Raw genomic sequence first — 22,341 nt, forward strand, 5'->3', positions numbered from 1 at the left:
TCCTGGGATAAAGCAAAATTGCTTCCCTTGTAATAGGTGTTATCCCAGGACAGCAGGATGTAGTCCTCACAGAACCCACCTGCCACCCCACAGAGTTGGGTTTGTTAACTTTTATTATTTTATTTTTGCTAAAGCTTTTTGCTACATACGAGACTGAAGAGAGACCCCTGTGGCAGAGAATATCATGGCATGCTGGGCATGCTCAGTGCCCTCACAGTGCCAGTCAAAGCTTTCTAGAAAGTTTGACAGAAAGTTTTCCCGCAATAGGACTCCGTCAGTGACGTCACCCATATGTGAGGACTACATCCTGCTGTCCTGGGATAACACCTATTACAAGGTAAGCAATTTTGCTATACAGAGAAGTAAGTCTGAAAGCCATAAGTATAAAAGTGGTACTGAAAGCCATGGGAAGAGGTTCAAAGCACCGAGGTAAGAAGAGGGTTTAGGACAGAACCTTGAGACACACTGACTGTTAGTGGAATAGTGGTGGAGGAACACCCATCAGAGAATATAGTAAAAGTAATATGGGAGAGGTAAGAAGAAAATCAAGATAGAAAAGTCCCAAAATCCATTCAAGTTCAATGTGTCAAGGAGTAGACTTATCAATGGTGACAAAAGCAGCAGATAGGTCAAGGGGAAGTGATCAATGGTGCCAAAAGCAGCAGATAGGTCAAGGGGATGTAAACTGAGTCAATATATTTGGCCTTGGCCACAGAGGTCACTGGAGAATTTGCAAGAGCAGCATTCTGTGGAATGTATAGGGCAAAAGCCAGATTGGAACAGATTCAGAAAGATGAAAGAAAGTCAAGACCATGGAAGTGAACGGCATGTTCAAGCAGTTTAGATATGAAAAGGAAGAGGGAAATGGGATGATATTTAGTAGAGAGGGTAGGGTTCAGTGAAAGTATTTTGAGGCTCAGCATGAACACAGCGTGCTTGAAGGAGGAGCGGACAAGTAATCAATTAAGGATATGACAGATGGAGGAGACAATTGCAGGGGAGATATAATTGAGAAGTGGGGCAGCGGAGTCAGAGGAACAGTGAGTTTGGAGGAGGAGAGAAAATAGGCAGAAAAGGAAGAAACTATGGCAAGGGCCAAAGGAAAGAGAGTTCAGTGAAGTCGGGGCAGATGAAGTGATCCTATTTCAACAAAGTGAAAGACTGGGCAACAAATTTTCACAAAAGTCATGTTACTGAAATGAAATTAGACAATTCTTATAAATTTCCATGTGCTAAACATGAATGTGACTGTGAAAATGCAAAATTGGCTCTAGTTTTTTTTGTAATATGCAATAATATAATTACATCTTGAATGTATGCCAATAGTAGGAGACCTACGGTTAATACCGTTTGAAAAATGAAGTCATAGACTACGTCTTAGATTTCTTTGCTTGTCTCTTGTACACCTGTTCGGGAGCATCTCTGCGGAGTGTCCAGCAGTAGTCAGCCAGCATGAATATTTCAAATGCTCACCCTTTCTGACTGGGCTTCATATAGTACACTGCTGACGTCAGCTTACTCAGCAGCAGCATGGCAGTAGAACTGCATTGCATCAGAAAATGATGTAATAAACTCTGAATGATGTGTGCATGATGGTATTATGCAATATGATGCAATATTACATCATTCTAGGCTTATTTACAGTCCTACTGGATAAATTTACATGACTAAACGTAGAAAGTGAACTATATGAAATATCTTCAAAACGAGAGTCAATAAAAACTTTTCATGGTCATATTCGTGTTCAGCACATCAAAATACTACAGAGTAGGACCTTTTTAGGTCAGTAACACTTTCATTGTTGCCCAGTGATACACTTGCAACAGAAGAAAAGACAAGTGTAGTTTGCTTTGAATGGAATAATACTTACTATTAACTAGTATAAAGTAGGAAAAAGACCAAGGCACTTAGCTGATGAGTGCACAATCTCAAGCCTCAGTCACTTAAACTAGATACCTATTAGTATCCATATGGGGGTAAATTTCAAACAGCAGCATTAAAAGGTTTGCAGAAATGCAGTTAAGTTACACAAATTTTCAAAGCAGAACTTAATTATCCTATCAAATCTACTGGTACACACTTACATCTATTAAAATGTTCACAGAAATCTTTTGGAAATTTACGCACATAGGGCCCAATATTCAAAGATATCCAGCTTAGGGCCTCATTTATTAAGCAATTTTCCCATGCATACAGAATGGAAGATAAGCATTAGAAAATCAGGCCCTAAGTTAGCCAGATATAACGTACCCAGCTAACTTATAACCTGATTTTAAAAAGCAGTTACTTGCTTAAAATTGGGTTTTACATATGAAAATGCACTTTATTCGAGTAAGTGGGCTTTTGGAAAATTGCTGCAATATATGCCATTGAATTGTCCACAGGATTTACTCACATAAGCTCACTTTACTCGAGTAAATGGCTTTTAAAAATTGCTAAGATAGTAGGTTACATTTATTTGCATAACTCCTTTGAAAATTCACCTGTTAGAAGGGATATTCAGTGACAAGGCTTTAACCCTGAATATACCCAGATAAGTTCTAGTTAGCAGGATAAGTCATAACCGGCTAACTTTACACCTGCTATCAAGCAGGTCTAACTTATTTGGTTAACTTAACTGGATAAGTCTGAATATTGGCATTTATTTGGTTAAGTTAACCTGATAAGTAGCCCTTTCACGATTTGCCCATTATCTGCCTCCAAGATATCTGGTTATCTAATTAGCTGGATAAATACTTATCCAATTAAGTGGTGGCTGAACATATCTGGATATTCATCAGCCGCCACCTAGTTGGATAAGTCCATACTTATATGGCTAAGTAGTACTAACTATTGACTTTATACTTTTTAAAATCCAAAGTATTATTGTAAATTCAAACTCCTCCCCAACCTTGCCCCGGGAGCCTCTAGCTTAGTCCAGATAAATCTACACACAAACCATGACATACACAGATAAGCGTGCTATACCAACATATTGGGCAGGCAGTCTTGTAATAGGCCATTTCTCACTTAAAGCACTGTTTTACTTGCAGAAGTCTCTTTCATAATTATTTTTTAACATCATGCATAAAAGGTTGGCAAATATACACATAAATTATACTAATTTTCAAAGTAGACTTGAGTGAATAAGTCTGCTTTGAAAATTATTCCATCATCAAGCTAAGGTAAGAGAACATAGTAGAAATTTCATCTTTTTGAGACTTTCCTCACTCCAAATGACGTCAAATCTTCACCAAGGTGTACTGTGCTGTTCGTATATCTCACTCTGCATGCGAAACTGGCCCCTAAACCCTAAACCACCAACAGCACCTCACCTTGACCTATTAGATGGCCCTCTTATAGAGATATAAATACTTAACTACTATGAGGGTCTTGTAGATAGGTTCGCTAGCTCTCTCTCTCACTCTCTCTGAAAATAGGGATTATTTCAGGGTGTACTATGTTTACTGCACCAGGTGAAGCAGTAGCTTGTGATTTATTTAATGTTTGGGTACTTGCCAGGTGCTTGTAGCCTGGATTGGCCACTGTTGGAACAGGATGCTGGGCTTGATGGACCCTTGGTCTGACCTGGTATGGCAATTTCTTATGTTCTTATGTCAATCATGCCACATAACTAGGGGCTCACAACCACCAGGCAGATGGTGGTAGAAAAAATAACTCCCTCCTTCCAACAGGTATAGAAAACTCATCTTAAACATACAATTCCCACTCTTGGACAACCACAGGTCCCTATTGTAAACTCGACAAAGGAAAAAGGTAGTGCCCATCCCCTCTCAGGCAATGGTATTTGCCCTCCTGAGGTGGAAATGGATCAAAAAACACCTAACTCTGTTAAATGTAATAAAAAAAAAAATCTCCTTCTCTTCCTCTCCTCTTGTTATCCCACTGTTGCAGATTGGGGGTCCTCCTGGGATTCTCCAGCAACCAAACTTCATTTCCTCCAAACAGAAATCTATATCCTACCACAAACTTTATGTGCTCGTTCCAGAATATATAGAGGAGCCAGATCAATACCAGCACTTAGAGCTGGGAAAAATTTTAGCGTAGGTTAAAAAGTGCATAGAGATGGGAATAAAAGGACAAATATTTAATAAGTGTGTGAAGCAGCCCTTACATATTTATCGGCACCCCAACCTCCCCCCCCCCCCCATCAAGCTTCTGGTAACCTCCTTAGCTCCTGCCCTTCTCTGGGTGTTTTCGAGATAGAAAGAGGCAGACGTGAGTCCCAGTCACTCCTACTCTCTCCAGTCTAGTTATATAATGTCACCGGTTGGTTTTGCAATTGGTTCCATGTTGTTATATTGCTGCATGTTTTACAGCTGTAAAATGCCAGTTGCAAAGCTGGCTAGCACTACTGTATGACCAGACCCAGTGGGGGAAGGAGCAAGTGCAGCACACTCCCGCTCTTTTCTATCTAGGAGGGTCTGGCAGGACCTGGGAAAGGCCGGGAGGATTAGGAGGATAGGTGTTCCTTTTTGATTTCTTCAATGTTTTTGTTTTTTCATCTGAAACAAACAGTAAACAAACCAAACTTGAAAAACCCCTCCCTGAAAACAAAAATTAATATAAAGCGAAAAGATTTTGTATGCACACCCCTAGTGGTTGAGGTCCCAGTGACGTTTAGCAAGGGCACTTCTAGGTATTTCATCTCATCCTGGAAGCAATTGTATTTGTGCTCATCTTAAAAATAAGCTTAATAGTTTTTAACTAAATAGTGAGCGCAACAGTATTGAAGTAAAAGTTCAGTCTAGTAATGTTTTAATATTATACGGAAGTCTTAGCAGTTAATAATTTTCAAATAAAAGAATTTCATATGAAAAGTAACAGCTTTGTTTCCACATCTGCCTCAATGAGACATTCTTTTTGTTGTTTAGGCTAAGAAAGAGATCCAGAATGGCAATTTGAGAAAAAACCGACCCCTCCTGATAAAGGCTGGTCTTGCCCTAGCAACTGATGAATTTCAGATTGTTCTTGATAGTGAAAATGAAGCTAAAGGTAATGAACATTCCCTAACATATGTTCTGGGTAGATTTTTCATAGCTGAAAAGCTTTTTTTTAACTGTGCTGTGTATGGGAAAGAATTATATTTTCTGTCCCTCTCTATCACTTGCTTTTTCAAATTTTTATTTGATAATAGATTATCTGAGAAACATTGGGTATCTCCTGCTTTGAAAATTGACAAAACAAAGTCTATTATACCAAGCCGCTTTGGTAAAATTAGGAATGTCTCATTTTCTTACTAATCACGAAAGCTTGAAGGTCAAAAATTGAACATTTTCAAGTTTCATTTTATTCTTTGTGATGAAGTTTATGTGTTTGAGCACTGTCTTTGGCTGCAGCACCCAATTCAGGCATATTTGAAAAATGGGGTACGCAGGACATCAATCTCTGGTTGACTCAGATGACCAATAAGAGTGCAAGGTTGGGTAAGACGGTGGCAGGGTCAGTCGTAGGCTCATTGGGTGGAGTGGGAGGAACGAGTGGCACATCCTCGGCGGACAAAGGGACAGGAGGCTTGAGCCTAGGGGGAAGGGAACCGAAGGCGGCAATGGCGAGCAGCGATGTTTGCTGGAGATTTAACAGGGCCACTTGCCTCTTCCCTGAGTGTAAATTAAGACATGCTTGTTCGTCGTGTAATGGGGCTCATCCCAGTTCAAAGTGCACCCAGGTTAATGTCAAAGGGCCTGTTAAGGGTGCAAAACCCTAGTAGGTAATAGGGTCAGCGGGAGGGGTCAGGAGGAATAGTGGCTGACAGCAGGGAGGGTGGGTCTCTAGAAGCAAGGGTAGGCGGGGGGGAGGGGGGTTGGGAGCACCAGAGGGAGTAGGCGGTGAGAGATGGGGACGGCAGCAACGGGTACGCAAGCAGCGTTATGTGGGGGCATGGGGCCATTATAGAATATTTGTAAAAAAAAACAAAAAACCCCTGAAATTCGCAATTTGGCACAGGGGACAGGAGCAGGTATTGTACTATTAGATGGCTTGGGCTGGCTGCAAGGGGAGCAGTGTAGGTCAGAAATTCCCTTATTAAGGGTGCATAAGGGGTAGGTAGAGATCAGCAAACACGCAGAATTTGATAATTTCTCTTTCACGTAAGGTTACAGGGGCTCCAGGCGTGAGAAAGAAGGTGGATATATACAGGTGATGCATTATGAAGAAGAATTGGATTTAATTCAGGGCTCAGTAGCCCCGAACACGTAATCCTTGAAAGCCCCTAGAATACTGTCGCAATACGCTAACAGGGCCGCATATTGATCCGGCTTATAATGTCCCACAACGCTGGCTAAGCGAAGGAAACCCCTCATCCAATTGAGGATGTTCTTGGGTATTCTGGATTCTGCGTCCTTCTCTCTCTTACTCTTGCTACCCTTTCTCCGCTGGCTCTTACCTCCTCTCCTACCATCCAATAACTGGAAAATATTAACATATCTTCTCCATCGAATTCTACTGTGCAATTTGCCCGGCACCCCTTCCCACAATTCCATTAACGACCCCAGTTCTGGATGACCCATGTCCTGCTCCGGCCCTAAACCGCTAATTCGAGGCCCTTCTTTCTTTGGAACTAGAGTCCGTAGTAGACTCTGTCGAGGAGCTGCTATCCATAGAACTGGAAGAGGTATTTTTTCTTTGCTTTGCCCTGCTCTTGGACCCTTTCCTCCTATCACCATCCCTCTCTTTACCTGCTCCAGCCATCTGCCTCGTGAGCGTGGCCTCTTCCTGTCCACCTCTGTCTTGCCGGCCTGCCCGTGACCTCTATAACTAGCCTCCAATTTCCTTTCCGTTGGGCTAAGACCTCTATCAAATATCTTGGGGTCTTCCGTAGCGCGAATATTTCTGAATTTTACTCCAACAATTATGTACCATCAGCAAGGACTTGGAGAAATGGAATAGAGGGAAGTTTTCGTGGTTAGGATGAATCGCAATAATCAAGATGAATGTTCTGCCCCATTTTTTATATTTGTTCAATACATTGCCAATATATCTTACAGTAACCCTCTTGCGTAAGTGGCAGAAAAAGATATTTAATTTTATCTGGCGACGGCACCTCCCCCCCAGTTGCTCGTTGCATTCTCCAGCTTCCTAAAATCTGTGGGGGATTGGAAGTCCCTAATTTGCTATTATATTATGCAGCATCTCAACTACAAGCCCTAGTTGAAATGCATCGTCAGAGTGAGAACAAACAATGGGTAACAATAGAACAGTCCATATTGGGAATTATGTCTCTGCACTCTTTATTTTTGCAAGCTTGAAACACCTGGTGGCCAATTCATTGCATTCCCTGCTCCACTCTTACCACACTAAAGCTTTGGACAACCTGGAGGGTGAAATTGGTTGGGAAACTTTTCTTTTTCTGTCAGACTCACTTATTCCATAATACTCCATTCCCGGCTGGGTTCCAAACCTCATTATTTCAGAGTCAGCACTCTTCATGGATAACCACAATTGGACATCTCTTTATACAAGGTAACATTGTCTCAATTGATCAACTCACACATAAATATTCCTTAGAGAAGGTTTCCTTTTTAGCTTATGCTCAGGTTAGACATTTTATTAAATCCCAGGTTCAAAAGCAGACGCTGTGCTCATCTAGATCACTTTTTGAAAATGTTTGTATGCAGTCAGCTACTATGAGAGGCATAATTTCAAAGATCTACGCGCTGCTCATTGAACCATCCTCATATAGACCAGCACATAACATAAACTGGGAGGCTGATTTGGGAGGATCTCTAGAACTAAAAATCTGGAGTAGGATTTTTCTCAGTGCTAGTAAGTGTTCTATCTCCACCAGATTACAGGAAAACTGTTTTAAACTGCTATACAGTTGGCAATTATACTCCTGAGAAACTGCACAAAATATACCCTAATCAATCCAATTTATGCTGGAGGAAATGCGGGTCTACAGGCGCTTTCCTTCACCTATGGTGGAAATGCCCTAAAATTTCTTCTTTTTGGCACTTGGTCTTTGATTGGCTTGGGAACATACTTAAAACAGCTTTGTCCCCTGGCATAAGCTCTGTTTTACTCAGTATCCCTGTTCCCGGATTACCAAGCATACAACAGAGGTTTTGCTTACAAGTGTTTATTACCACACGCCTAGCCATTGTTTCACTTTGGAAATCAGAGTGGATTCCCGAGTTCGGTGAAGTCCTCAGTCGTGTTTATGCTATTCGTCGACTAGCTTATCTTACTGCGGCCTAAAACAATTGATTAGCCTCTTTTCATAAAACTTGGATGCCCCTTTCCAAACAGGCCTCGTGAAGCACAGCAGCTTATCTGAGTCTCAAGGTGACTATTCTTTCCATATGTCAACTAACTATTTATGTCTTATTGCTGGCTATATTACCGCTATATTACCTTTACCTTCATCAGGGTATACTATATTTATCCATTAACATATTTTGTTGTTGTATATTAGTATAGAAGTGGAAGTATTGGTCTTCTTATGTTATCTGAATCATAGTAGAGAACAGGAGGGAAAGGGGAGGGAGGGGTTAACTGCCTGCTGTCTCTTCAATATTTTTATTACTGTTATGTTATGTTATATTTTGGTTGTATTGGCATTGTATCCTTTCAAAAACTAATAAAATGGTAATTGCAAAAAAAAAAAAAAATTGCAAATCCTGTTTTGTGCATAATATCATAAAAAAAGGTGTAGTTATTTCCAGTGTTAAATCGTGCAATAGTTTGTATTATGTTATCGCACGCAATGTTAAACACCCCTCATTTTCATAATCTCCTCCCTTTTAACAAAATTTTTAAAATTTGGATACACATCTTGTGATGCGTTATTTATCGCTTGCGTTATGGTGTTATCAAGGGTGTTAGGTTCCTAATACCCGCGATAAGGCCCTAACGCAATTTGATAAATGACCCTGTTGGCTTAGCATTGGGTTGACCTCTGTCTTACACAGGCAATGGATGGTTGCTATATTTACCATTTATTTATTTTTTTTGCTTTCTCAGTACATGTATTTTGAATGTACCATAAACTTGAATGGGAAACATAAATGAAAGAGACAAAATGTTTTGCTTAAATTCATGGGCACCCTCTATTCATTATGGGAAGTCAATGAATAAAATGAAAATGGTCTAATTTGTTGCATTTTAACCATTCATATCAAACAAATGTACATTCCTACTTTAAATATAGAGCAGAATGTAAACCTCTGTGTGTGAACTTAATGAGAACATAAGATTTGCCATACTGGGTCAGACCAAAGGTCCATTAATCCCAGTATCCTGTTTCCAACAGTGGCCAATCCAGGTCACAAATACCTGGCAGGATCCCACATCGACTTTATGCATTCCACATTAACGCTAATTCCCTTGCTACCGCGGCTTCATGAATAGGCATTATTTATATATGTTAATAATGCCATTTACTGAGTACCGTAAATGGCATTATCGTGCTTTAGTAAATAGGCTTCATACTTTGTAAACCAAGGGTTTTTAATATATGTAAATTATAGATGACATGTTACTGAAAAAAGAAAATCATGCCATTTGAGACTGAAAGTGATGGAGTTTACCATTTTAACACCTATGTGTTTTCTTCCTGAAAGTTTCTTCAGGCAAAGGTAACAAGGACCTTATCAGTCAACTCTGTATGAAAGCACATCACCATATTCAATGTGTAGAGAAACTGGATGGATATTTTAAAAGATTAGAAAATAAAAATGACAGTGAAAGGTAAGCATTTCTTAGTATAATTGTTCACCTTTAACTCATTGCTTATTATTTCAATGACCAAGAATAAGGTAGTGTATTTGCAGTGCTGGTTCATTTAACTACATAGAAAGGTCAGCATACATGCTATAGATAATTATCAACCACTGCTCATTTTTCACTGACTTGATGAGTGCTAACCATGTGTTAGATTAATTCAATAAAAAGTATCATCTGTAGCTTGTTTGCTGACTTTTCTTTCTAAATACCAAAATGGTTTCAATGATAAACATCTTCAAGAGAGTATCAGCTAGTAATCTGTTATAACCAACTGAGCATCTACTTTTAGGCTTGATTTTCAAAGCGACTTACGTGCATTAAACCCTATTTTATGTCATAAGTGATGCTTTGAAAATCAATTAGGGGATTGTGCATGTGAAAGTACACATGAAACCCTTTTTGCATGTTCTTTTACTTGCACTAGGAGGAAGCATTTTAAGTGGCAAAGTTAAGACAGGGAAAGCATTTACGCACCTATTTTGATTTTTGAAAGAATGAATGTAAATATGCATGTAGAAAGTTACACCGCTCTGGTATATGTACATGCAGGAGCAACCTGAACATTTTTAAAGTGCAATTTATATGTGAGCTGTTATAAAATTACTCTCTTAGTAGATAGGCAGGCAATATTCCAAAATTTTTATTTAGGGAGGCAGGGGGGTGATTATCTTTCCAGAAACTGCTCTAGCTTTATTTCACTTTAGAAGCCCTACCAGGGTAAACATGTCACTGCAACTAATCAAGCTAACCTTCTTGTAACTTAACCCTACAAGTTCAACAGTCATTGAGCTTGCGACTAATAATTGTAATTATTATTAATTTAGTGTGTATGTTAATTTTATTATGTATGTCATTTTGTAAATTGCTTAGGTTTATGTAAACAATAACGGCTACATTTTAAATCCGCTGCACATGGGGAAAACAGGGATTACGTGCGCAGCTGGGCCTTGTGTGCGCCACGTGCATCTTCAAAGGGGCCCGGCCATGCACGTAACTCCCATTGTGTGCAGAAGTGCCAGGCCCAAAAAAAGGGGCGGTCCAGGGGGCGAGGAGGAGCAGAGCTGAAGGGGGCCAGTACAGCGGCCATTTGCTGCTGTGCGGGGTATCGCGCGCTGGCAGGCTGCCGATGCGCAAAACTTATGCCAGCTCCCGAGCTGGCGTAAGTTCTGAAATAAATTAAAAAAAAAAAGGTAGGCTTTGAAAAGGGATTGGGGAAGAGGAAGAGAGGGTAGGTAAGGGGGTAGGAAAGTTCCCTCCCAGTCCGAGAGGGAACTGGGGGAGGCCCGATTTCATCATCACGCATAAATTGGCCAAATCTACCCCACCCTGCATGTGCCGTCCTGGATTTTAGAACATGCGCGCACCGGCACATGCATGTTAGAAAATCGTGTGTCCATCTGCGCGCGCTGGCTAGTGCGCGCACTTGGACGCACATGCGTTTGTTTTTAAAATCTACCTGTAAATAAATAATAAATTCATTTGACATTAACCCGGTTGCCCTTCAAACCAATCTGATAGTATTACTTCTGTTTATCATTTGTCAAGCACTACTAGACATATACATTGCTGTACAGATAGGTATAAAAGACAATTCCTGTTCCATGGAGTTTACACTCTAGACCAGTGATGGCTAACCTATGACACGCGTGTCAGTGGTGACACACCGAGACATTTTTGCTGACACACGCAGTGTTTCGTGGACTATCGGGAATTTTTTTTTTTTTATCGGCTGTGCCGAGCCTTTTTTTTTATCGGCTGCGCCAACCCTTTAAAATTAGTTTTTTAGTATCCCCCCACCCTCCGGACCCCTCCACCCCAATGCCCCCGGGCGCAGGGAGGCTCATGCGGTGCAGCTTCAGGCAGATAGGCAGGGCCGTGGTGAGGCTCACGTCACCACGGCCCGAAAAAAAAGATCACATTTAAACGCGCTGATGCTCCTCCTCCTTCCTGTCTGTGCGGCCCCGGAAGTAAACGTTGCCGGAGCCGCGTGGACAGGAAGGAGGAGAAGCATCAGCGCGTGCAGAAGAGAAGCAGCGCTTGCGCTTACGGGCCACCGCGAATCCCAAGTTGCAGCGGCCCGAGAAGAGGAAGAGGCCTGGTAGCAGGGCTGCTGCAGAGCCCATCCTGCGGCGACCCGTGAAGAGGAGGCCCAGAGGTGAGAGACAGGCTGAGGGTCTGTAGAGGGTGTGTGTGTGTGCGTGTATGAGATGAGTTGAGAGATTGTGTGTGAGAGTGAGAACCTGAATGCAGAGACAGCATGTGCTTGAGCAAGACAGCATGTGGGAGAGAGAGCCTGTGTGTGTGAGAGTCAGACAGCATGTGCCAGTGAGAGACTGTGCGTATGAATGGTTGTATGAGAGAGAGCATGTGACAGTGAGAGCCTGTGTGTGTGTGAGAGAGAGAAATGCATGTGAGAATGAGAACCTGACTGTGTGTTTGAGGGAAGAAGATGGAGAGAAAGGAAACAGAAAAAAAGATAATATAAAAGGAATTGGCAAAAAAAATAAGAAAGGGAAGGTGGAAAAAAATAAGAAAGGGAAGGTGGGAAAAAAAAGCCTGTGACCAACCAATTAGAAAACTAAGATCAGACAGCAAAGGTAAAAAAAAAAAAATTACTTTTTAGTGATTGGCACATGTAATCTTTGGGAATGTGCAAGAATAGCAATTTCTCTATGCATATCTCGCAATGTATGAGATCAGCATGGAGAAAAGTGGAAGCCCACGGGGTCTGCACAGAGGAGGCAGCAGAATGGGCTTCAGTGTCAGTAGCAGCAATCGGCACCTCCCCAATAGCCATGTGGCAGCAGTGACAGTGGCAGCAGAGGAAAGAGAGAGGTTCCGAGGTTGCTGGCAAAAGAGAGGTGGGTCTGCCTTTAGTGTGTGCATGTGTATGAATGGGACTCTGCCTGGGGGTGTATGTGTGTGAATGCATGGGTGCCTGCCTGGGGGTCTGTGTGTGTGAGAATGAATTGGTGCCTGCCTGGAGGACTGGGAACCTGTCTGGGTGTGTGTGTTTTTGTGTATGTGAGGGAGTCTGTGAATGTGAGAGCATAAGTGTGTATGAGAAAATCCAGGGGAGTAAGAGTTTGTGTGTGGAGGGGGAGAGAGTGTTTTCATTGAAGATTTAGCCAATGAAATTCAGCAACAAAAAAGTCACTAAGCAGTTGAGGTAAAGAATTATTTGTTTTTGCTTTATTAATAAATACAGTACATATATTAAAATTATAATTTTTTGTTATTAATTAGAGCTACAAATATCACAAAATTATGGATTTTTCTAGAAGTGACACACCACCCGAGTTATGCTCGTTTTTTTTTTTTTAAAGAATTTTGACACACTGAGCTCAAAAGATTGGCCATCACTGATCTAGACAAAACAAACACGCATGACAATCAAGCCTATGAGAAGTGTCTTTATTGTAGAGAAGTGGTCATGATTTAAAGTAGCCTCAGAAAGATATTTTTCTAGATTAGATTTTAATACAGCCAGAGAGAGAACATGTCACCAATTCAGGAAGTTTATTCCAAACCTGTAGCACAACAAGATGGACAGTGTAGAGTCAGAAGTTGACAATGGAGAAGGGCACTGTTACGTTCGCTGGTCACGGAGGCCCGTGACCGGCTCCTTCTACTCACCCACGTCACAGCGCAGCCCAGGCGAGCCCCGGGATGCTAGTGATGTTGGAGAGCCGCTGCAGACGCAGTTCCCTCATTCAGGCTCCCTGCCAGATTGACGCCGCTGGTAGTGCCTCCGGCCGGGGCGTAGCCGAATGCTGCCCTGGAGTCCTCTCGCCCTCCGGGCGCCCTAGGCGCACACATGCACGCCGTCCTCTGAAATTTAAAGGGACCACGGTGGGAAATTGCCACGGCCCTCCCTCCTGAGGCGATGTCCCAGCCTATTTAATGAAGGCCTGGCCTGCAGACCTTGCCTAGGCTTCTTGGCTCCTGCTTCCATTTCCCAGGAGGTTTCCTAGTTCCTGCGTATCGAGTTTCTTCCAGATCAGGCCTTCACCTGGTCTTTGACTCAAGCCTGTACTTCGGACCAAGAGATTTGCCGCCTGCCACAACCCTAGCCTGTACTACGGACCACGAGACTTGCCGCCTGCCACGCAGTTCCCAGTGCGCCTGACCACAGAATTCGCCACCACCTCAGCCCGTGCCAGAGACCCCATGTAAGTCCAACCAGCCCCGGTACCCAAGGGTTCAATCTGAGAGGAACGTGGGCTGGTAGTGGTGAAGCTCCAGCGGGGTTTCTGCTCCTTTCTGGCCTCGCCAGCCAACGGAGGGGGCCTGTGGGGCTCCTCTCTATAGGTAGCGCCAACTCCCCCTTGGCCCAGGGATCCCTGACCCGTAACAACACCACATCTACTTGTTTACCTTTGTCCACATGTTTATTCACCCCTTCAAAAAATACGTAGGAGATTTTTTGAGGCAAGACTTCCCTTGGGTAAATGCATGCTGTCTGTGTCCCATACAACTATGTCTATCTAAATTTTGATGATTTAATCTTTTTAACAGTTTCTATGATTTTTCCTGGCACTGAAGTCAGGCTTACTGATTTATAGTTTTCCAGATCACCCCTGAATCCCTTTTTAAATATTGGGGTTACATTGGCCATCTTCCAGTTTTCAGGTACAACAGATGATTTTAATGATAGGTTACAAATTAATTGAAATAGGTCTGAAATTTCATATTTTAGTTCTTTTAGAATCCTGGGGTGTATACCATTCGGTCCAGGTGATTTAGTAGTCTACCCCATTCTCGCACGATAAAGTGCTTTTAGTGTACGATAGTATCTTAAAGCAGCTTGATGCATCTCCTTGATTGTCACTGACACTTTACTGTGTGTTTTAGAATTTTTAGCCAGTTACAATGAATAGTTTTCTATCTGTGAATGAAAAACTGCAATGTAAGCTCCCAGACAAAAATTGTATTGAATCCTATAGAACGCATTACAATCTCACTTCATGTTTTGTTATGTAACATCAAAGTTATAGCTTTGATTTTTTTGTCCATGCAGAATATTGTCACTGACATCCTCAGGAACTCTAATCCCAAAAATCATCTGTTTGTCCTGAACAGATTTCTTACTGTGGATGAAAAATTGATGGTTTTCCAGATGAATGAAAGACTCCTATTAAACTTTCCTAATCTTTCATCAGATTATTAATTCCATAAGTTTGTCCTCATAAGACAATATCAATGGCACTCCTATGTACAATATTGCCAAATATCAAATAGCTGCCATATACAGATTTATATGGTGAAAATCTGCTCAGTATTCCAGGCAGACAATTGTGAGTTAACATGTAATCCCATTATACCATATTAAGACAATTTAATAATGGTTGAAATGAGGGTTAATTAACCCTGATCATTTTACCTTGAATTAAAATTTAAGGTACACTCTTACTAACTATTCCATAAGTTCGATTGAGTTGTGGTTGTGGGATCATTTTCCTGGCTGTAATCCCATAGCATACTACATATAATTTTGCTGTAGAAATTGGGGCACAGAAAATATACTGATTAATTATTATTTCCAGAACAATATATAGTAAAGAACATTGGGTGATCAGTATATTCATCTATTTGACATAGACACTAGGTTTAGCATTCTGGAGTATAATTCAGTTCTTTGTGTAATGTCTCAGCTGCCCTTTATATTTTGTGTATGTGTCCATGTGTTCTAATACCCCTTTTGTGGAAGTAAATTGCAATGTAGTCAAAAGATTTTCGGAATGTCACTCAGCTAAAATTGTGGCTATTATAAACTTATATTCCTCATTTTGGCACATCCTTTCATTCTGTTATGTTGAGCTGCTATATGTTTTCAAATCGAGCTGGTTTTGTCTATCCATTGCAGGTCAGATGGTTCTGGTCAGAATTTGGCTTCACCCTAGTTTTATGGAGCTTGCAGTTTAGCTGTTTGCTTTATTAAAAATTGGCCTCTATTATGTGATAGGGGCATAAGGTGAAAACCAGCTGACCGGTGTCCTTTTTTCAGAGACTGTGCAGGGCCTAGAGCCTATGGGACCAACTAGGCTACAGGGAATTGAAAGTTAGGACCAAGAGGCAGGGAAGGTGTTTGTGGGGGGTGAGGGGGTCCAGAAGCTGGGGGATTTTGTAAATTGAGAGGAGTTAGGAAGGAAGGAGAGAAGTCCATGCTGTGTGGCTTTAAACTAATTTATTTTTTAAATTTCTTCCACTGTGGGCGCCTCTAGGGGCAGTTTGAGGGGTGGTACAGGGAGGTCTCTTGTTTTTTTTACCCTTTTGGGGTGAGCACTTTAAGAAGATGGTCTAGAATGGGTAAATGTGAATAGGTTATTTACCGTTTCGGATAATAGAAGTACTAGGGGGCACTCCATAAAGTTAGCAAGTAGCATATTTTAAAACTAATCGGAGAAAATTCTTTTTCACAACAACGCACAATTAAGCTCTGGAATTTGTGCCAGAGGATGTGGTTCATGCAGTTAGTATAGCTGGGTTTAAAAAAAGGTTTGGTTAAGTTCTTGGAGGAGAAGTCTATTAACTGCTATTAATCAAGTTGACTTAGGGAATAGTCATTGCCATTATTGGCATTAGTAGCATGGGATCTACTTAGTTTTTGGGTACTTGCCAAGTACTTTAGTTTGGATTGGCCACTGTTGGAAACAGGATGCTGGGCTTGATAGACTCTTTGTCTGACCCAATATGTCAATTTCTTATGTTCTTATGATGGTTCTAGAAGCAGTGGGATGCACAGTTGCATCCCGTTGCTCCTGGGGAAAGTTAGCTATAACTCCAGGATTGCTCAACTTTCATGAAAATAACATGGCTTACAAATTTTCAGGCAAGCTGTGTTATTTTATTTATATGCTTAGTAATGAGTTGCTTTCTATGCAAAGCAGTTCATTGCCATACGTGCATTATCAGGTATAACTCTTGTATGGCTAAGGCAACAGGGTAATTAACTCTTTAGCTGTATCTACTATTGATTATTGCAGTTCTCTTTACCTGGGTCTCCCAAAGAATACTATGAGAGCTTTACAATACATACAAAACTTGGCCATGAGAATAATAGAATAAATCGAGATACATAGCCATATCACTCCTTATTTGATAAAAGACCATTGGCTCCCTGTGGAGTGGCAGGTAAAACTCAGGACACTTATGATAGTATATAAGGGTTTGTAAGGTATAGCTCCTCAAAGTATAACTGCTGCCCTTAAGCTATACTGCCCAGCTAGATCCCTTCATTCTGGATTTCAACTAAATGTAAACATCCCTTCTTTCACACTTGTATGCTTAGATGAGTCAGACAGCATTTAGAAAGATGCTAAAAGCCTTTTTTGTTTGCAGAAGCTTATAATCTATAAACCAAAGATTGTTGTTCTGAATGAAGTATTGACATTTGCTAAGTTTCTTTGTGTTTTTATTGTTTTTATTAATTTATTTTTTATTAGTTTGTGTATTTACTGCTATTTTTGAATTATGGATTTTTTTTGTAAATTGCCTAGGATTGTTGGTAGGTGATTAATAAACAAGCAAGCAAACAAATAAATAATGTATCCTTTTGTGAATAATGCAGTTAGGTAAATATACCCTTTTGAAATTTTGCTAGGGCTGTCCCCACATTTTGGATTCTAGTTATATTAGGCCCCTAAATTTTGGAGCCTAAAAAGTGGAAGGCTACAGGAGTAGAGTTAGGTGTCTACCATTGAATGATTTTCAGCACGTTACCTAATTTAGAAGCTTAAATCTAGGCAAATAAATTTAGTTCCTTTACTTTTAAACCCTTACATTTAGGGGAAATTTCAGCTAAAATCTTAGGTCCTTAAATTTTTCCTAACTAGGGCTCCTATCTTTGGTCTTAAATTAAGGAGCTCAGCTTTTTTTGAATATTGGCCTCGTAGCATTATGTGCTATTCCCCTCATTATGTGCTATTCCTCTCTTTTTTTCAACCACCTTTGCAATGGGTCACAAGGTCCCATCAGTTCAATATTATCATATCACTTTGTTAGAAAGCTCTTGTGGGCATCACTGCAAAACAGATCTAAACTTAGAAGGAAAATTAAAATATTAATTTCTACTATGATGTATATTAACGGTAGATTACTCTAGTCCTCAAATGCCACAAGCTAGTCGGGATTTCAAGATATCTATATTGAATATTCATGAGATGCATTTGCATGCACTGCCTCCATTCCATGCAAATGCTCTCATGCATTTTCATTGTGGATAGCCTGAAAAACTGACCAGCTTGTAGCACTTGGGGACCAGAGTTGCCTACCCCTGATGTGCATACTCTTTGGTCATATTTAAGGTAGTGGTTCACATATACAATTTTATACTCCTGAAACATTCAATCTGACACTTTTATACTGGGCTGAATGAGTTTTGTTTTTTGTCTTTACAGAGTATATCTTTGGGCAGCTATTGCAAAAGTTGCACGAAAACAAGAGGTTTGGGATGTGTGCCGAGCAGCATGCAGGTTTTGCCTCTTGTATGATGATGGTCGTTGGAAGACACCCGCCTCAGCCAACTGTAAATTTTCTTAAATAAACATAAGTACAGCTGTTATTCATAAGTTCTCAGGGCAATCCTTCACAATGTAAAAGTGCTTCTTTATTTAAAGAGATATATTGTCTAAATAAATTTTACATATTAAGCTCCTTAGATTAATAATTTATTTATTTATTTTATTTATTTAACATTTTTATATACCGACCTTCATGAAAGAAAATTCATATCAGATCGGTTTACAGATAACATGAGAGGAATAACAAAGTCAACCATATAACAAGAAATGAAAGTTACATATAACAAGGGGTATTAACCTGGAGGGCTAGGATAGCCGGAGCGATAGAAGGCATAACTGAACAAATTAGATAATACAATAATATGATGAGAAGAGGCATAAGTGTATAGGCTACACTTGTCAGAGAGTTTAGGTAGGAGTCAGTGTCTGAATTAGTGAGGAATTGCTGGAACTGTAGGTTAAGTGAAGGCCTGGATGAAGAGCCATGTCTTAAGTTTTTTGCGGAAGGTAAACGGGCATGGTTCTAATCTGAGTTCTGTGGGCATCTTGTTCCAGATGGTTGGGCCAGCTGTAGAGAAGGTTCGTTCTTTGGTAGATGATAGGCGAGTAGATTTCGTTGTAGGGGGTTGCAGGGTGCCTTTATATGCTTCTCGAATCGGTCTGTCTGATGAGTATAATTTAAGGGGAATCTGGAGGTCTAGTTGTTGTTGGTTGTGAATGACTTTGTGGATTATAGTGAGAGCCTTGTGTAATATTCTATATTTGATTGGCAGCCAGTGCAGGTTCTGTAGTATGGGAGTGATGTGTGTTCCTCTGTTGGTATTAGTCAGGATTCTTGCCGCAGCATTTTGGAGCATCTGTAATGGTTTGATGGATGAAGTAGGGAGCCCGAGGAGAAGAGAGTTACAGTAATCTGTTTTGGAAAAGAGTGTGACTTGGAGCACTGTCCTGAAATCTTGGAAGTGGAGGAGGGGTTTGAGCCTTTTCATGACTTGTAATTTATAAAAGCAGTCCTTGGTAGTGTTGTTGATGGCTTTCTTAAGATTCAGACGGTTATCAATGATTACTCCAAGGTCCCTTACTTGCGTGATCTGGGTGTTGCCTGCTGGTGGATTGATTAAGGCCGAGTGGTCCGAGGAGATGATTAGGAGTTCAGTCTTATTTGCATTCAGAACTAGATTCAAGTTGGTGAGCAGACTGTTTATAGATTTGAGGCAGATTTCCCAAAAGGCGAGAGATTTAGGGAGAGATTCTGTAATGGGAATCAGAATCTGTACGTCATCTGCATAGAGATAGAATTTTAATTTTAGGTCCGTAAGCAGTTGACAGAGGGGCAGGAGGTATATATTGAATAGTGTGGGTGACAAGGAAGAGCCTTGTGGTACTCCTAATGTTGATTTGACATCTGGGGATTCGTTGTTATTGATTTTTACTTTGAAGCTTCTGTTACTTAGAAAGGAGTTAAACCAGCTGTGGGCAGATCCTGTTAATCCGATTTCTGCTAGGTGATTTAGTAGGATGGCGTGGTTCACTGTGTCAAATGCGGATGAAATGTCCAGAAGGACTAGGATAAAAGATTGACCTTTGTCTAGGCCCATGAGGATGTGATCGGCTAGGGAGATAAGTAGGGTTTCTGTACTAGCTGCTTTACGAAAGCCATATTGGGATGGGTGAAAGATATTGTGCTCTTCCAGGTATACAGAAAGTTGTGTATTAACAACTTTCTCCATGATTTTTGCTAAAAAAGGGAGGTTAGATATGGGGCGGAAGTTGGAGGGTTCACTTGTGTCAAGGTTAGGTTTCTTCAGGAGAGGTTTGAGGGATGCGGTTTTCAGCCTGTCCGGGTAGATTCCTTGGGCAAGTGAGCAATTTATAATGTTGGCCAATGCTCTGGAAATAGTATTCGGGATGAGAAGCAGTAGTTTAGTTGGAATGTGATCTGTTGGGTGGTTTGATGGTTTTAGTTTCTTAAGTATAGATTCGATTTCCAGTGGTGTTGTAGGTTCAAAGGAATCAAGGATGGCCCCATTATAAGTCCTGGAATTGAAAATTATGGAGGTTGGAGTTGCATTGTTCGGTAGGCGTGCTAATGTGTCTGCAGTTTTTTTCTGAAAGTAGAGTGCTAATTCGTCTGCTTTGGTTTGTGCTTGGTCGTCTGGAATGGTGGGTGTAGGTGATTTTGTGAGTTGGGAGACGTAAGAGAATAGGGTCCTGGCATCAAATTGAAGGTCGTGTATTCTGTGGGCATAGAAGTCTCTTTTTGTCTTTAAGATGGTGATCCTGTAGTTGTGGAGGGTGCGTTTGTAATCAGATAAATTAGTGGAGTTGGGGATCTTGCGCCATTCGTATTCTTTGTGTCTGAGATTTTGTTTCATCTGCTTGAGTTCTGGGGAGAACCAGGGTTGTTTCTTCTTCTGTATTGAGTTGATTATTTTCACCGTTTTAGGACATAATTTATTTGCTATTGCCTCAGTGATATTGTGCCAAGAGAGGAAGGCTGCATCTGGGCTAGTGGTGTCCAGATTGGGGAGTTCTTTGGTGAGATGATCACTGAGTGTGTCAGAAGTGCAGGTTTTCCTAAATTGGATGGTGGAAGGTGGTTGAGGAGGTTTAGGGCTTTCTTGAGTCATGAGTGTGGTTGTAATTATTGAATGGTCTGACCAGGGAATTGTGGTACAGATAGGATCATTTTTATAAGATATATTAGAATTGATGAAGATGAGGTCCAGAGTGTGTCCTGCTTTATGGGTAGGTTTTTCTATGATTTGTTTAAAGCCCATAGCACCCAGGGTGGTAAGGAGTGCTTCACAGTTAGGGGTGAGGGGAGAGGCGTCTACATGGAGGTTGAAGTCCCCCATTATTATGGCTGGCGAGTCCATGTTGATGTATTTGGCTATTGTTTCTATTAGGGGGGAGATATCTGAGTCCAGTAGTCCTGGCGGAGCATATATTAGAAGAATTTGTAGGAGTTTAGATTTGAAAAGACCTAATTCGAGTTTTGTAGGTGTGATGGTTTTGATTGGAAGTGAATTAAGTTTGAATTCCTTTTTGGTAGCTAGAAGAATACCACCTCCTCGTTTCTTTTGTCTGGGGATCGAGATGATGTCGTAGAGGTGAATCGGTAACTGGTTTATTAGGGCTGTGTCTGAGCTTTTTAGCCAGGTTTCTGTGATGGCACACATATCTGGCTTTGAATCTGAGAGGAAGTCATTGAGGACGTGTGTTTTCTTTGTCAGAGATTGTGCGTTGAGAAGGGTAAGGGAGAACATGGTGAGACCTAGCATCTGCGTGAGCGGAGACGTCATGATTGGAATGAGAGATCTGGTAGTGTGTCTTGATGGTTGTTGAAAGGCTTTTGTGTGATGGAGGTGGCGGTGGTATATGATAGGGATTGGGAAGATTTGCATGTTGACTTCTCTAGGAGGAATGTGGGTCGTGGTGGAAGGCTAGTCTGACTGTGGGAGGACTGTTATAAGAACTTAGGGCAAATTGAGAGTGAAGCATGAGTCTGTCTGCTGAAGAGCTGGATGTTTGAGCGGGCTGTTTGCATCTGTCTGGATGGGAGGGCTGAGCGTTGTGCGCTTCGGGAGGGTAGGGGATGATGCCCTTTGCATGGGGTCTCAGAGGTGGCTGGAGAGTTGCTGGAGAGGTAGACTTTTATTCCATACTGCTGAAACGGTCTGTTCCACAACTTTGCTGGCTGTTGCCTATGTTAGGGGTTTAGGTTGTTCCGCAGGTATGGCTCGAGCCTCCTCGGGGCTCTACGAAGGGGCGAGACAAAGGGGCAGGCCCCTTTGTCGTGCTCCTTCGGCGCGCGACGCTCGGCGCGCGGCGCCTAGCCGGTTAGGTTTTAAAGTCCTGCCGGGCTGTCTCTGGTTGGCTGCCCTCCTTTTTTAGGGCGGGCCTAGGCGTGTTTTTTTATTTTTTTTAAGGTTTCCTTCGCCGGAAACGGCCTCGGCGATCGCGGTCGGCGTCGGGGTCCCCCGGGTGGGGAGGCCGCACACTGACCTGACCTTCCCCCGGTGGGGCTCCGGCGCCGGCCGCGCAGGTCCTCGGTCGCCGCGTGGAGAGGAGAGAAGAGAGAGAGAGAGATGAC

At 41.6% G+C, this 22,341-nt stretch overlaps 1 protein-coding gene across 2 annotated transcripts in view; it reads left to right on the top strand.

Moving 5' to 3' along the window:
- The window catches only part of CFAP46 (cilia and flagella associated protein 46), an 831,934-nt gene that overhangs the window by 180,588 nt on the left and 629,005 nt on the right, over positions 1–22,341 (top strand). For both annotated transcript variants that reach the window (XM_029609979.1, XM_029609980.1), the window contains exons 14-16: positions 4,875–4,995; positions 9,561–9,687; positions 18,123–18,250. In XM_029609979.1, coding sequence (XP_029465839.1) covers positions 4,875–4,995; positions 9,561–9,687; positions 18,123–18,250 — 376 coding nt within the window. The remainder of the gene's footprint in view (positions 1–4,874; positions 4,996–9,560; positions 9,688–18,122; positions 18,251–22,341) is intronic.

This window comes from Rhinatrema bivittatum, chromosome 7, assembly GCF_901001135.1.
Source record: "Rhinatrema bivittatum chromosome 7, aRhiBiv1.1, whole genome shotgun sequence".
In the NCBI taxonomy this organism is placed as follows: Eukaryota; Metazoa; Chordata; class Amphibia; order Gymnophiona; family Rhinatrematidae; genus Rhinatrema; species Rhinatrema bivittatum.